Genomic DNA, 16,964 nt, shown 5'->3' on the forward strand with positions numbered 1-16,964 from the left:
CAGGATAAAGGCCACAGAGAGGAGGACACACCTTGGGTCAGCAGCCAGTCAGATCCCATCCCCCTGCATTTCCTAGAATCAGGAATGGAGGGAACTAGAGATGGATAAACCCCCTCAGACCTCCTCCTGGCCCTACAGCGCAATTCCAAGTGCTTTGTCCAGTTGGTCTATCCCAAGTGATGGGGTCCCAACCAGGCCCTCCCCCACGGCCATTATTGCACACCCAAAAGCCCCAGTATAAGCGTTCTCCTGTCAATTCCATCCCGATCGTTCCTAGCTACGGCCCTTTGCACAGGAACACCGGTGTACACAGGGATGGCAGCAGGGCCCCAGGGCTCCCTAGTTTACACACACTCTCAGTCACGGGGTTGTGCATGTTGCCTGGGCTGGTGTCCCCCGGCTCTGGGTGGGTTTCCACTGATGGTGAAATAGACACACAGAGACACACACGCAGCTGCTTCCCACCACCCACAGGGGATGGGGAACGTCAGCCAGGTGCCTAGCAGGGGCCTGGGGGCTGGAGGGGGAGAGGCTGGAGTTGAGGAATTCCTGGGGCTGGAGGTTGGGAGCTGGAAGAGGAGAATGCTGGGGGCTGGGAAGAAAGAAGAGTGCAGGATATGGGGGGGACACACACTGAAAAAGGGGGGGGCTGGGGAGAAGGGAGGGGGCTGGATATGGAGGGGCTGGGGAACCAGAGGAAGACTGCATACTGGGGGGTGGCTGAAAAGGGGGTGCTGGGGAATGAGGGGGTGGATATGGGGTGGCTGGATGGGAGAAGGGTTAGGGAGAAGAAGGGGGCTGGATAGCAGGGAACTGGGAAGGAGAAGGGGGTGGGGGCGGGATACTGGGGGGCTGGAGAGAAGGGGACTGCGGAGAAGGGGGCTGGAGGTGGGAGGCTGGAGAGAAGGGGGCTAGCTCTGGGGCAGGGGACCGGGCGGCGGGGGACTGGGAAATCCCGGAGGGCGGGGAGTGACTTGCCTCTGCTCCGCAGGCGGCCCAAGCCGAGGCGGAGCCGCTGCTGGGCGCCGGGCGGGCCACACCCCGGGAGGGCCGGCCCGAGAGAGCGCGGAGCGCAGCCCGGCATGGACACCTGAGACGGGGCCCCGCCGCTCGGCTCCCCGGAGAGCCCCCGCGGGAGCATGGGACCCGCCGCGGGAGGTGAGTGAGGGTTGCCCGGCGGCGCTGTCCCGGGACCGGGGTCCGCCTCCCTCCAGCCCCGGGCGCCCCCCGCCCCGGCTGCCCGTCCACTCCGCGCCCCCTTGGGCTCCGCGGGCGCATTCCCACGCACCCCCCGGGCGCGGAGCGACTGACCCGGCCCTGGCCCGCTCCGGCTCGGGCGGAGCAGCGAGGCCAGGCTGCCGGGGAGCGGGTGCGCTCGGGCTTGGCTGGGTCCCGCCGCCCACGGGTCTGTTTGGCTGGGTTTCCCCAGTGCCCGTCCTGCTGCCCGGCTTTCCGGGAACGGGGGCCTGCGCGTCCCCTGGGCTCCATTCACAAGGGGCGGCGAGGGCAGGGGCCACCTGGTCCCTCCAGCTGCCCGGCGCGGAGACCCCTCTCCCCGCTGGGCCACCAGGGCCGGGAGTCCGTGCGCCCTTCCCCAGCCGAGCACCGCCTGGGTTCTCCCAAGTTTGGTGCCCCAGCGTTGGGGCAGGTGACTCAATAGGGGGCGCTCTTCCCCCGGCGTCAATCCCGACTTCAGTGCCCCAGTCTAGCCCGGGGGGGGGGGGGGGCTAGGGTGACCAGATGTCCCTATGTTCGTGGCGTTGCCTTATATAGGCGCCTATTACCCCCCACCCCCACTTTTCACACTTGCTGACTGGCCACCCTACTGGGGGCGCCTGTTGCTGCGAGGGAAGAGACGGACAAAAATAGTTCCTGATCATCAACACTGTTTAATTTGTGCCAGGGCCTGGCAGGTCTGAGCCCCGGCCCCTCCCGGCCTGGCAGGTCTGAGCCCGGGCAGCCTCCGGGCCTGGCAGTTCAGAGCCCCGGCCCCTCCAGGCTCGCCGCATCAGTTATGAAAATTAAAAAATTGCTTATGCCCCAGCACCTCTCCCCGTTGGAATTAAGCGCCATTCCCACTTCTGCTGCTGATTCATTTTGTAACTTGGAGCAAGTCTCTGTGAGGTGGAAAGACTGTTAATTTCCTACCTCACAGGGGAATGTTTGTAAAGGGCCTTGAGACCCTTGGGTGGAAGGTGCTGGCGACCTGCAAAATGCATCCTTGCTGAAAAGGGATGTAGGTCTTTTGGGCTCCAAGAATGTAGCTGTCAGAAGCCAAGATTTTCAAAAGTGGCTAGTGATTTTGGGGGCCCCACCTGAAACACCTCAGAGGGGCCTATTTCTCAGGAAGTGCTGAGCACTCCCCTTTGAAAAACTAGCCCCTTTAAAAGAAATTGCAAGTTAGGCTGCCCAAGTCCAGCAGTTCCCAAAGTGGGAAACCAGCAGATGGGGTGGCGGTGGCCCCTCGTGTGTGGAGGATGCCATTTTGGGACCTCGGACGCACCGTCCATGTGAGACCACAATGCACGGAGACCACTCTGCTCTACAAAATGGCGCCCTCCATGCTCTCTGCGGGGCCTCGGGAGGAAATAATTAATTACAGTGGGTTTCGAGCTGGCAAAAAGTTTGGGAACCCCTGCAGGGCTAGCCTTAGGGGTAGGCGACTGCCCAGGGCGCTGTGGTCAAGAGGCAAGAAATAGGGCAGGCCTGGGGTTCGAGGCTGCAGAAAGTGTGTGTGTGGGGGGGGCGCAGCAGGGGCCAGAGGTGACAGGGCGGGGAGCCCGGGAGCCAAGGGCACCATTTTCCCTAAGGCCGGCTCTGAACCCCTGGCCTAATCACCGTTGAAAATCTTGCCCAGAGTCTGTGAAATCTGACTCTAACCGGGTGACAGCCTTCATGATTTTTCATGTATACCCATGTAGGAGTAGGGGGTGTAAACCCAGGATCCATGTATTCTCTAGAGCCCCTGTAACAATGGGGGGGGGGGTGCATGGGGTGGAAGGGGATGCAGTGAAAAGTAAGCGCAAAAGTGCTTTCCTCAGCTCAGAGCCCAGGCCCCGGGACACGAGAGAGGAGCAGCCATGCAGCGTGCTGTGACCAGCCAAGGGGAACGGGGGCGTTTCCTTGCCGCTGCGCAATGGTCCAGTTCTGCGGTTGCACACAGTGGGTGGGAGTTCCACTTGGTGCTTCAGAGGCAGGGGGGAAGATACCGTGAGCCGGCTCCACTCCCCCTGCTCCGGCCATGCTGGCTGGCTGTGCTGGGGAGCAGTGGCATACAGCCACGTACAGGGCCTACAGAGACAGAAGGGAATGTGAACAGAGCGGGAGTGGTGCTGATCACCATGAGCTGGATACCCCGTTGCTGCTGGACTCTCTTTCCTGCTGTGTCAGCGAGCTGCTTGTAGCTGCTGCCATCCACGACCCTGCTGGGTGTATGTGCCACTCTGTGCCCGTTCCCCCTGGCCAGGGGGTTGCAGTTCCAGGCTTCTCATGGGCAGTGCTCAGAGAGGAACCAGAACGAGGTGCAGGGGCTCGGTGAAAGCTGCCACTCGGCATCACAGAAGATCGGGTGAGGGCTGCCCAGATGGTCTGATTAGACCCTCAGTAACAAGCACCTTTCTCCCGTCCACTTCCCTGCAGTATCCGGTTCGTCCTAAAGCCTTCCTTCAGGAGGTCTGCTTTCTATCACCGGCTGAGCGATTCATGGGAGGGAACGTTTCTGCTGCCGTGAAACGCGGTCTCCCTGGAGTAAATTGGAGATGGGGGGGATACGAGTTAAGGCTGAAGTTTGTTGGCGGTAACTGCTTGGAAAGCCGCAGTGCCAACCTCTGCCATTGCCAGGTCCCAGCCGCACAGAGCTCGTGTTTGGGACAGTCACAGAAGACAAATGTTTCCAGGCGGGGCCGGTACGCAGTCAGCATCCCAGGGGCCAGGCTTAGCTCTGTCGGCTGAGCTGGGCCATCAAGGCCATAGGTGTCCATCGGGGCTGGGAGGGCTTTTGCTCCACGCTGAGAGCAGTGTCCGTGGGTGACCAGTCTGCTGCTGGCATGGCGCCCCGCTCAGGTGATCAAGCTCTTGGCCCTGGGCCGTTGCCAGGGGACAGGCCTGGCCCTAGCAAACAGGAAGGCAGTGCAATGAAAGGGACATGCCTTCGTGGCTGAGAGGGCTTCCAGTGTTGCCGCTGGCTCTCCTTTCCCGTCCCAGGAAAGCTCCTCGCCTTGAAAAGCGGCGGTCAAGCTGCCCTGGGCCCCACATTTCCTGGGAGAGCCTCAGGTTTCACAGATTTGTATCACAGCCTGCTGGGTCTGGCCCAGAGGGGACGAGAGCAGTACTGGGCCATGGTGCCTGGTTCTCTTATGGGGCAGGACAGGGTGGGGAAAGCACACCAGGAAGGCAGCTCATGGTCCCCTTCGGAGCCCATCCCCACGGCTGCTTTCAGGGTGAATTTCCTGCAGGTGAAAGGTGCTTGGCAGGCAGCCCGGAGGTCTGGGTGTATCCATGGCCAGGTACAGCCAGGGCTTTGGCAAGTGGGCTCCTGCCAGCCGTGACAGCATCGGTCGCTCTCCTTGGCCTTTTGCTGGGGCTACCAGCGAGGGGCGGGGGGCATTATTGCTGATTGGCCTGTGCTGGATTGGAACAAGCCACCTAGTGGTGGAAGACCCCCGGAGCCCCCAGCCTAAGTCCCATGTCCCCCAGCCTCAGGCTGGACTGGAGTTGGAGGTGAAAGTCTCTGCATCCCATCCTGGTCCCCTGAGCCATCCAACCCCCACAGCACACAACAAACGCACACACCCCATGCACACTGCCTCTTAATTAGCAGAGGGGAAAGTTGCTGAGCAATACACGGTCCCTCGTGAGACACCGCCCCCCCTCCCAAGAGTCCTTCCCACAGCTGGGACCTGAGCCCCGTTTTCCCACATCGAAAGACCGAGCATTGGCCACCCTGGCGTCCAGAACAGGCCTGCTCAGGGTTTAAGCCGTAAGAGGCTCTTGGTTAAAAACCAGGCCTGGGCCTTTAAGGAGAGCAGGGCGGGGAGGTAAAGCCGACGTCAGGGGCAGTGGCCAGGAAGTGGCCAGGGAGTGCCTGGCTGAGCAGGAGTTCCTCTGGGGATGGCGGGGCTGATAAGCAGAGATTGTTCATTGTTCCACCCCTGCTCAGACCAACAGACTGTAACCGGAACATGGGCCAAAGTGCTGGAGTTTCCTGTCCCGCACAATGGCAGGGAACCGAGCCCGGGGCCCTGTAATGTCTCCAGCATACAGTATTATTCCTATGTATATTACCGTAGCACCTAGGACTGGGCCCCCATGGTGCTAGGCTCTGTGCAGACAGAGCAAAGGGACGGCCCCTGCCCCAGAGAGCTTACAATGTAAGATGAGATGTCAGGTGGGGTACAGGTGAACTAAGGAGTCCCAGGAAACAATGGCCAATGTGACAGGCAGGTCTCCCTGCACACCAGCGATTTAGCTGTCGTCCGTAGGCATCATGGCAGTGGAGAGCTGGGAGGGATTTAAAGGAGGACAAGGAGTTCCTTTTGCAGATGTTTCCAGGGAGCTCCTCCCAAGCATGGGGGGGCAGCCTGGGGCAAATCCCCAGGTCCTCATTTGAACGCTAGCTTGTCTGGGCAGCCCCTCTGCTGAGGGCCTGGAGACACAGGCCAGTGCCTGTATCAGAGACATTCTACGTGGATGTGCCCTCAAAATTCCCTCAGCCTGTCGTGTCTTGGGGCTGCACAAGGGCATCCAAGCCTTGCCATAAGGAGGCATCATGGCAGAGAGTCAAGGGGAGGGAAAGGGAACTGAGAGAGGGGAAAGGGAGAAGGGAAGCACTGGGAGCTGAAGGAGAGAAAGAAGGGGTGAGAAATGACTGCAGGGTCGGGGGGAGAGGCAGGTGTGGAACCAGGACCACCAGGTAGAATCACCGTCCCACCAGCCTAGGGAGTCACGGATTTGGGGGTGACACAGTGGGGTCTCTGGTAACCCCACTGCTGAGGGCCATCCCCGTGTGGCCTGGCGGAGAGAGAGCTGGGAGAGAGGAAACAGCGTCCGTGGCCTGGGGCTCGTGTTACCGTCAGCACCGCAGCTGCGGCCGGTCTTTGTCTCCAGCGCTCGGACTGGCAGCCTGGCCCCAGCTGGGCTGATGGCTCCGGAGAATGAGCGGATGCACCGCAGGTCCTGCTGCCTGGGGCTTTGATTCCAAAGGATCTCCCTCCTCGCCCTCCAGCGGTTCAGCTCCTGAGCCTTTCCTGCATCTCGGGCATTGTAAAGCATTCGGACGCCTCCCTCGGCACGGGCTCCCCTGGGGCCCAGCCTGACCGCCCAGGGAACTGAACCCCCTGCTTCTCCCCGGGACATGGGTAGCGACAGGTCGAGCTTTCCACACACACCCCTCTGCCAGCCAACCTCGACCCTGCCCCGAGGGGGGAGCTCAGGCTCCTGGCACTGGACTAACACTCACCAACCTGCTCTGCCCAAGCTGCTGACCAGGTCCCGATGCCCAGATGCTGGTGTCTGGGCAGGATTGGAGCTAGAGGTGAATGCTTCCTGTCAGTAAACATCTGACCCTTAAATGGGGAAACAGACAGGGCTTCCCTAGCCCCACAGCCACCGCAATGCACCAGAGGACCCACTAGGTGTCGCCGATTACTCCAGACGAGGGGAACCAAGCCGAGCGCGCATAACTCCGAACCCTGCCTCCAGCTGCCTCGTGGGTGGATCGAACCCGCTCTCCGGCAGAGACCTGTGGGGCTGACTTTTTCTTACCTTGCAGCAACACTGGCATAGCTTGTCATGCCAGGAAAGCTTCACGGAATTGATCTGTCCTACATAACGCCTGGCATCTAGATTTCAACCCCTCCCATGCCCCGCTGCCCTGCTGTGGCCCATCAGTACAAAGTTATGCCCGCAGCTTGTCCATAGCAGGGCATTCTGGGGTAGCTGGGGTAGCTACACACGGTCCTAACAGGCCCTGGGGTGGACGAGAAGGTAGGGTCAGACCCGTCTGCAGCAGTGTCGGTCCCAGGATATTGGAGATTCAAGAGGGGTGAGGTCGTATCTTTCAAGGGACCAACTGCCTGGTGAGAAAGACATACTTTCGAGCTTACCCAGAGCTCTTCTCTGGGCCACTGGGGTCAGACCTGTCAGACTGGAGTTCTGGGTGGCCTTTTGTTATACGGGCTTTGTTAATTTCTCTGGTTCTGGTGTTGCACATGCAGACAGCATGACGTCGCCTCCGGAGGAGAGCTCCCCTGTTCCAGATCCCTGCCCCTACGCCCTAACTCCTGCACGCTGGGGTGCAGGGAGCCCCAATCCATGGTACTCTTGGGGTGCAGATCCCTTTATGCAGTTCCCCATATCGTGCTGCTGGCTCTAAGCAGCAGGATCACACTGATTCCACTGTATTGAAGGCCCTCTGCATCAAAGAAAGGGGAGCAGGATTTGCCCCTATAGGCTGGGTGGGGAAGCCCTGGCTGGCTGACCCTCAGAGAAGTGGCTGTGCTGTATGGAAGTATCCTGGAGAGATGCCTCCAACCACCAGTGTGAACGGAAGGGTCTCAGACCAGCTGGTTCCCTGAGAGAATGGCCATAGCCATGGGAAGGAGTTTATGTGGCTGCTACAAGAGGAACAGGCAGATAGCTGGGGCTCTGGACCTGCTGGAGGGGATGATGGAGGGCATCGAGTCTGAAATCCTACACTCCTCGGAACCAAAGGTTTCACTCCCATCAGGATCTAACTCAGCCTGCATATTTCTGCAGTTTACTCTGTGTGTGGATGATCCCTTTGAGTCCATGGTCCTGTCTGTGCAGCATAGATGCCGACGACCCCAGGGCACTGGTCCTAGGAATCTGGATCACTCATTGGCCAAGTATTGCAGGGTCATGGGTATCCAGTCAATCTCTGTGCCCTAGGGAGCGTGATTCCCACACACCACCTTTCTGGTTTGAACAACACATGCCCCTTTTCAGTACAAGAGCTCACGTTTGCCCAGCCGTTGCCTGGGGAACTGCTCTCCTCTGGAGTGGGTGTAATCAGGGTGTTCCCCAGTGCTCCAGGGCACTGAGCTGAGTACCTGGTGCAGGTAACTCTTTGCAGAGCAGCAGGATCTGACCAGGTGAGAGGCAGGGCTCCTGCCCATGTTTGTTTGTGCCAGGGCTGGGTTGCTTCAGAAACTGCGTTAGCAGCTTGACATCAGCTGCCTGCCAGAATCAGCCTGGGTTTCATGCTCAGACAGAGGAAAGTCCTAGATGGCCACCACGTACTGGGGGCAGGCGGTTCCATTCTTGGGAAGGAGCTAGAGCGGCCGGGTGAATTTAGTTAGTGGCTGAAAAAGGAAAGTCCCTCCCAATCAGCCAGTTCCCCCTCACCTCTTCCCTCCTTTCATGCCAGATGCAACTGGGAGATGCTAGTGGGTCACAGATATTTAGGGCTCAAAAGAAGGACAGGGGGTCACCCCAACCCTTTCCTCTCCCCTGCTGCAGGGTGTTTTAATGTGAGATGCTAAAGGTGGCAGATTTTGGAAGATGTGACCAATAGTATATCCCTCTAATTACCTATAAGTAATAATAGTGGTTAAACATGCATTGCCAATAGGGGGCGGTGTGCTGCTGGGGGGTGCCATCTTTCCGACGACACGTACAATGGAGGCTCTGAACATTCATTGTTGTTAAAGATCCCATGGCACGTTTAATAAAAGCAGCAGGGTCGGCCTTTGTGAAGTTCTCATCTGGGTACCTGCACGCTGTTTCCCTGTATTTCAGTTAGGATAGGATTCTTTTTCACTTCCTATCTTAAGCTGCTTTGCAGAATTACTGTACGCTGCGGGGTTCCCCCCCAGAGACAGCTACATTTCAGGCCTGGGTGAAGTGAACCTTGTACAGATAAAGTTTGGAAAGTTTTTGAAGAGAGAAACTGCTCTCCAAGAGTTAAATTGATCCATTAAATGGATCGAACTGCAGGCTTACTCAACAATTGGTGTTTGTTGTACAAGAACTGTTGTGAGTTAGTTACAAACCTCTTTTTACTCAGAAGAAATCACGAATCTATTTTCCTCTCCTTTTTGCTTTAGGTCATGAGCTGTGGACCTTCATACTGTGGGGTGGGCTGCTGCTGGCCACGCGACTTGCTCTAGGAACTGTGGAAAAAACCTGCAACTGCAGTACAGTTGTGGCCTTCTCTGATTTTCAGGCCGCTCCAGCCCTCCAGACATGCTGTTTGAACTTCACCAGGACTGAAATTCGCTCCCTGGACTGGAGCCTCTTTGGTGGAGTAACAGGCCTGAGAGAGCTATACCTCTCGCATTGCAGCGTATTGGACATTGTCAATGCACCAGGGGTGCCCGTCATGCTGGAGATTTTGCACTTGGATCACAATCAGTTGGAAAAGCTTCCAGAAAGTTTCCTAGAAGATGCCCCCCGATTGAGGATCCTTCGATTGGACGGCAACAAGCTTCACAAGCTGCCCAAATCCTTCCTGAGAGCTTCCACCCAAATCCAAGAGGTTAACCTTGGCTTCAATGACTTGGCCTCCCTTCCCTCCAGTGTCTTTAAGCCATCTCTCACCAGGCTCGGCCTCTCCAACAATAGCTGGGATTGCACCTGCACCTTGTTCAGTGACCTGGAGAAGTATCCCCGAGAGCCACCCAGCGGGGACATGCAGGGCTCTGTCGTGGTGTGCAGCACCCCTGAGCGTTACCGCAGCATGGACATCCGAGACATCGGTAAGAAGGAGCTCTGCCGGGCACACAGCTTGACCGCCCTCTTCATCTGCCTGCCCCTGGTGGTCATTTTAGCCCTGGTCGCCTGGTGCTTTTGCAGGCAGAAGAGAAAGACGGGCTCTGCCCTGAGCCGCAGTCCGGAGTGCCACCTGGCCACAGCGGAGAGGAACGGTGCCAAGGGGCTGGCAGAGCATCTCCACTATATCCAGTGTGAGCTGCCCACTGCCCCCACCGAGAGCGAGAAGAACATGCTGCTGAGGAACCAGATCCTGCTGAAGCCTTCCACCGCCCTGCTGGGGAGCAACCGGGACCTCTACGAAGAGGTGGAAATCAAGCTGGGGGCCTTGGATGATTCCTTGGTGCTGGTCAACGATGGGAGCCTCGACCAGGAGACGGGCCCCGAGGGGGCCCCCCAGGTGGCGGCAGCAGCAGACGAACTGGCGGGCAGCGAGCTGGAAGCGGAGACGGTGAGCGTGACGGACGTCCTGAAGGACTCGGTGGACCGAGAGAAGCTCTACATGAGCCAGGCGGTGGATTATTACAACCTGGTGCCTGCCATCGAGCTGGAGGACTCCGACCACCAGGAGTACGAGAACATTGACCTGCACTGAGGCTTGGCCACTGAGGTGTCCTGGGAACCTGGGGCCGTGTCCTGGGAACCTGGGGCCGTGTCCTGCCCTTGCTGACATCCAGCGCACTCCCGGGGGTGAGAGGGGATGGGAGCTAGCACAGGATGCAGCTGGAAGGTAGTGAATGGATATCTTGTCAGTCAAACGACCGTTGTCATGTCGATCCATTGGACTGGAGCGAGAGCGATTGTACATGAGGTATAAATGTCTGGAAATGACTCCGGCTGGCTCATTGCAGAGTGGGACGTGCTGCCTTCCGAATTCCCACCCCCTCCACCCTCAAACCCCCTTTGCCTCTCACGGTCCGGTCTTCCCGCACATGTCCTGCATCATAGGCTCCCGTGGCCGCCCACGACTGGCGGTCAGGGGCCAGCCGTCCTTAGCAGGGCTTCGTGCTGCTCCCTGAATGCCCTGGAAAACAACAGGGGTTCAGGTCAGGAACCTATCCGACCCTCTCCGGCGCGGCGTGATTCCCCTCCTTCTGCCGAGGGGGTCGGCACCGCAGCGGCTGCGTGTCCCGCTCCTGCCGGCCCGGGCATGCAGTGGAGGGAGCGTGTCGAGGAGTCGCAGCACCTCTTGCTCCACCGCGCGTGCACCGAGCAGGGGGCATGGAGCCGTCGGGGCACAGAGCCGTCAGCGCGACCCCGCGGGCAGGAGGCAGCTGGAGACGGGGCATGGGGAGCGGGAAGCCCCAAGAACGAGGTGGTGGTACTGACACGGGCTGGGTCTGAAAAAGGCTCGGGTTGGGTTTTGGTCTCCCTCAGGCTTGAATTAGACCCAAGCAGGCCTCTGCCATGCTCCCACCCCTGGCCTGGTTCTGCTCCTGCCTTCGGGGTGCAGGTCGGGACTATCTCCATCAAAGTCACTGGGGTGACCCGGGTGCAAAACCAGCATGAGTGGGAGGAGGCTCAGGCCCTGGAAATCCAAGGCTGCTCTGCTGGGGACAGGGCAGGGTCGCTGCGGGAAGAGGAGGGACCCAACGGTGAGGTGTCTGCAGGGCAGAGAGGGGACCGGCCACAGCTCCTGGTACCCCAAACCCCACAGCGTTAACAACGACCAGTGCCCTGGGGCATGAGGGCAGCAGCAGAGCTGAGCTCCCAGCTCCTGGCCCTTTAACATCTGGGAGGAAAGTCATTTATTGCTGCAGGGACATACAACACTGGGACGATGCAAAGCAGAACAGGCCAGCTCCCCTCTCCCCTTGGCTCGGGCTAAGGAGCTCAGGATCTGGCCCTGCGTGTGTTGCTTATGAGGCAGCCAGTCACCACGCCCGCCCTGCTGCCGCAAGAGTCACTGACATCAGCCCCTCGTCCTGTGGCTCCAGGGCTCCCTAGGCCTGAGCGTGGCAGGGGTGTGGGCTGGTGGCTGGAGCACAGGAGTGGGAGGCAGGAACGCCACATTCTAATTCCTCTTCTGCCACTTCCTGTCTGGGCAGCTGTGGGCACATCTGCTCCTCTCTGTGCCCCTAGCTGCCCTGTGGGGTAAAGCTGACCTGGCCCCCGGGGCTGGGAGGCTTCATTCAGCGTGCAGAGCACAGCAGGAAGCTGAGAAGTGCTGAACTAAGCAGGCTTTGCAGCTGGCCGGCCCTACTGCTGGGCCACGCGGGTGTTGGCCTCGGACAAGGGCCAGATCCAGCCACAACCACCCAGTCCCCAAACCCTTGTCTGGCCTCTCTGGCTCATGCTCCCAGGGGCCCCAGTGCAGAGCTGTGTCAGGCTATGGGGGGAGGCAGGCGGCTGGTGAGGGGCATTTTATCCTTGTTGGAGTAATGAGGATCTCCTGGTTTTCCTCCTTTGAACCCCAGCCTCGTGCCCACCCCCTCCTCGCTGTCTCTTCCTTCCCGCCAGCTGTGGGGGCTCAATGGGATGGGATTCCCGCTGCCCTGGAGCCAGCCAGAGACACGCCCAGAGCTCCCGCCCTGCCCCAGGCACTGAGCGTGGGCACAGGGTGCAGTCCTTGCCCGCAGGGACAGCCATGAACCGACCCTGCCTGCAGCCAGCTGGCATGCTGCTGGAGCCCGGGCAAGCCAGCAAAGGGGACCCCTCCCCACGGGCCACAGGCAAAGCAGCTGAGGCTGAAGGATGGTTTTATGAGCAGCCATAATAGCTTCAACCCGAGGCCGACTTCTCCTGGAGATTGACTCCGCAGCTTATCTTTATGAGGCCCGTGATGCTGCAACAGCCACGGCCCCTGCCGTGGCGCTGCTGGGATCCCGCCGCCTTTCCCGGGCGGGTATGTGGAGGATCCCTGTTTCCACTCGGACCAGCCCACGGCGCTCTGTGCAGGGCAGCGTAGGCTTTCACAGTGGGTTCGGCCTCGCAGGGGACACAGGATCAGCAGTGTCGGTGTATCCCTCCCACCGCTGCGGACTTCTCCTCGGCTGCCCAGCCCAGCCCCACCCTGCCGTGGGTGATGTGTACCCTTTGCACAGGGAAGCTGTCACCAGAGCAGGCCGGCTGTAAATAAGGGCTATTTACTGCCCTCTTCTCTGAGCTGGGTTCCAGTGGGAAAGAGGAGAAGGGAGCGGAGGGGTTGTAAATCATCCCCTACCCCGGGGCAGGGCCAAGGCAGAGCTCAACGGATACATCCACTGAACCCTGCAGGGAGCATAGGCTGCTGCCACTCCTACCTCAGCCCCTCACCAGGGCCCTGCCCTTTGCCCGTGGAGTTTCTGCCCAGACAGCCCAACCCCCTGCTGCCCTCGTATGGCCTACGGGCAGCACTGGGGTCCCCCTGAACCCCAGGGTCCTTCACTCCAGCTGCCACAGCTCCTCCTTGGAAGAGTCGCTGCGGCCAGTGCAAAGAATCCTGGCACACAAAGGCTCAAGGAGGCAGAGGACGAAAGGAGACGGGAGGGAGCGAGGGCTGTGTGGGGGACGGAGCAGTGGGCGGCAAGGAATTAATTCCTTCCTTTCTCCGAGGCCACCAGGCTCTGGGAACTGAGACTTTCCTGGATGCCAGGGAAAGGAGCAGTCTAGGCTGGGGTTAACCCTCCATGGAGAGACGTACTGGCCCCAGAAAGGAACGGCAGAGTTTCGGGGAACGTTTCATTAACAGTCACTCAGCCTCAGTGCCGGAAGGACAAGCAGGTTCACCAGACACACCCCGAACCTGCAGCCCTCTCCTGGTGAACCGACTAGCTCCCAAAGTGACCTGCTCCTGCATGGCCTGGATCTCTCATAACCTTCAGGCTGGATTCTCCCCTAGCTACCACAGCTTCAGCGGGTGCAAAGATCTGACTGGGGATAGGGGGAAGAAAGGGGTGCAAGATGCTGACTATAGCTGGCCTTACCAGACGTACCAGCACTAGACATAAGGCAGGGCTGTGAGATGAAAGAGCTCCAAGAAGGGGAGGGACAGAACATGTTGATATCTCCGTTAGAGGAAGCTGCATTTCCTGCAAAGAATATCGCTCAGCAATCTCTGCTTGGCAAGGAGCCCCTGCCCCATATGTTGGTGCTTTGTTTTGATTTGAGTATTTATTTATATCCCACCAATGCTTTCTTCCAGGGGTTTACTTCAGGGTAAGTCCAAAACGCACAGCAGCAAACTAGTTATGACTCAACACCAAGGCGGGATCAATATCCACCGGGGTCTGGAAGTGAGGGTGCTTAGTACCGTGGAGACGCTCAGGGAATACACAGTTTCCTTCCAGAGGGGTTGGAGGAAAGGCAGAGTCTTTTAAACAATAGCAAGTGGACAGCTCTGCCCCTTCCCCGCCTCGTGGAAATAAAAAAATGGTTAACAAGATAATGCATTTAGTTTTCTCAATGCCAGTTAAATATATAAGACCCAGAGGGGCTACAGAAAAATATACTTAATCTGCATATGTAAATTAAACAAAGAAATTGCACATCAGGCTTTAATGGGATCTAACATGTTTCACAATATCTTCATTAACATGCACTGACGAGCAGGTCAGTACCCCAAGGGCGATCCCTGAGGATTCCAGCAGGAAATGCAGCTGGAGGACACATCCAGGCAGGAAGGTGAGAGCATTACTGGGACACGCATGCCATGCTAGAAAGCAAGCCCCAGAAAGCTCCTGGGCTGGCCTGCCATTCTTTGTGTATCTTCCTGCAGCTGTGGTGCTGGTCATCCCAGCGAGCTATGTTAGGCTGCCACCACGCCTGCTTTGTTACTTTGTGTTTAGTTATTTCCCCCCCCAGAGACAGAGCAGTGTGGTGTCCTCGCTCAAGAGACTGGAAACTATTTTACGTTCCATTGCAGCTTTCCTTTTTAATCTCAAGGGGAGCTAGTTCAAGTCCATCACGCAGTGAGAAACTGGCTCCTTTCTAGCCTTGAACAAACTTGGTCACCAAAGGGCACTCAACTCGGTAATTCAATAAAGATGTGCTTGAGGGATGCCAAACTGCTCAGAGTCTCAAAGCCGGATTGGGTGCCTGTGAACAGAGTGGCTGCCTCCTGGGCTGAGGTCACTCTGCTGGCACCCTGCCTCAGTTTCCCCACTTTCAGGGCTCACTCACTCAAGCTACCCAACAAACTCTGGTTCTGCTACTGCCCCGCCCCCCAGGCTGGGTTTATTAAAAGAACAAAACCATTCCCAAAACAGGTTTCAGAATAATAGCTGTGTTATTCTGTATCTGCAAAAAGAAAAGGAGGACTTGTGGCACCTTAGAGACTAACCAATTTATTTGAGCATAAGCTTTCGTGAGCTACAGCTCACTTCATCGGATGCATTCCCAAAACAGAGTTTCTTAAAATCCCCATCAAGTCTGTACTCCGCATCTTTCCTATGCAGATGGGGGGGGGGTCATCCAGGCTATCCCAGCCTGCGGCCTCTTTTTGGAGACTCAGGACTCCCTATGGGGAACCTACTCACTGCCCCCTCCCCAATTCTCCCTGGGCATCACCCTCCCTGCTGTTCTTTATCGGGGAACCAGCCCCTCCGGACTCAACTGGTTCTGCTGATTAATCTTCACCCCCCATCCCAGGTGTGACAGGCAGGGATCATTAGATGGGTCACACAAGCCTGGTCCAGCTCTTAAAGGGTCAGGCTGCCCCAGGTCAGCGCAGAAGACTTCAGTGCCTGTGGGGTCCCCCGTCCGCTGTGCTGGGGCAGAGAAGTGGAGAGGTTGGCTGGAGTTTTTCTCCTGTGTTCAATGAAGTGAAGGGAGGTGAGAGCTCAGCAGCGTCGCCAACCCCAAATGTTCAAAAATCATGACTCAGGCTCACCAAAAATCATGAGATTATGTACAAATAATCGATCTGGAGTTTGTTTTATTTGCCTTTTGCTTGTTGAGACTTTAGGGTGCACAGGGGTCACATTTGGAAGCTTTCGCCTCAGCCACGAGGGCTAGAAACTTACTTTTTCTTAAAGAACAAAGGCTGAAACCATCACAGATCCCCTTGACTCCAGGCACTGGTGCTTTAAGGAAAACAAGAATTGTCAGGAGACTTGGCAACACTGAGGAAGAATACGCCCTAGTGCTTTAGAGCTCATGCAGTGGATGCTGCTAGGGTGTGTTCACTCTCTAAGGCCTTGTTGACAGGGGAACATTACACTGCTTTAGCTTATCTCATTTTTAAACCAATGCAACCCCATGTGTGGACACTCTTACTTCAGTAGAAGAGGTATTTATTTTGCTTTCGCTTATTCCTGTTCCCACTTGAATTAAACTAATACAGCGGTTCTCAAACTGTGGGTTGGGACCCCAAAAGTGGGTCACGACCCCATTTTAATGGGGGCGCCAGGGCTGACGTTAGACTTGTTGGGGTTCAGGGCCAAAACACAAGCCCCACTGCCCGGGGCCAAAGGCCAGCCCGAGCACTTCAGCCCTTGGTGGCAGGGCTCAGAGTTACAGGCCCCCTCCCTGGGGCTGAAGCCCACGGGCTGCGGCTTTGGTCTCTCTCACCCCCCAACCCGCCCGACCTGGGGTGGTAGGGCTTGGGCTTTGGCTCTGACCCCCCCTGCCCAGGGTGGGCTCAGGCTTCAGTCCCCCCGCCCCACACCCCACCTTCCAGGGTCATGTAGTAATTTTTGTTGTCAGAGGGGGGTGCGGTGCAATGACGTTTGAGACCCCCTGAGCTAATACAAAAAGCAAACAACATACCTGTTGGTCTGGAATCAGAGGTTTCTACTAGTTGAACAAAATCAATTGAAATTCTCACTTTAGGCTACCCTGGCTCAATTTTAAACCATTGCTGAAACCAGGGCTCAGAGTAGGGGGGAAACTGGGATGGTCACCTACTCCAGCTCTGCTCCTAACCCCAAAATCCACCACAGCCCAAGAGGAGCTGGATGCTTCTGCTACAATAGTCAGCAATGAAAGAGTTAATGTTCCAATGTTCACTGTTGTCATTAGGCTCCAGAATAAACCCACGTTCACTCCCTTAGAACCATTGTCTCTGTCTCCTCGCAGACTCGAGGGCGTGATGGTGGGGCGCCTGTGTCAGGTCACCTTCACAAGGTTTCTTTGCAATAAGAAAGGCTAGAAACTTTAATTTAAAAAAAAAAAACAAATCTTAAATTCTGCTGACTCTTATGGGAGCAAAGAGACACAGTGGCACAGAGCAGCGGCCTGATCGCTCTCTCCATGCCCCTGCTCGGAATGCCTTGAGCCTGTACTCTCTGCACACCACGGCCTGCCACACGCAATCA

General features: G+C 57.7%; 1 protein-coding gene across 1 annotated transcript; it reads left to right on the top strand.

Moving 5' to 3' along the window:
- Positions 1-1,031: 1,031 nt before the first annotated feature.
- Positions 1,032-10,549, top strand: LOC140916613 (uncharacterized). Its single transcript, XM_073358286.1, has 2 exons — positions 1,032-1,158; positions 9,066-10,549. Exons 1-2 carry the CDS (start codon positions 1,140-1,142, stop codon positions 10,322-10,324), a joined length of 1,278 nt encoding a protein of 425 aa, XP_073214387.1. The 5' UTR covers positions 1,032-1,139; the 3' UTR covers positions 10,325-10,549.
- Positions 10,550-16,964: the final 6,415 nt, after the last annotated feature.

This window comes from Lepidochelys kempii, chromosome 8 (assembly GCF_965140265.1).
Source record: "Lepidochelys kempii isolate rLepKem1 chromosome 8, rLepKem1.hap2, whole genome shotgun sequence".
NCBI lineage: Eukaryota > Metazoa > Chordata > Testudines > Cheloniidae > Lepidochelys > Lepidochelys kempii.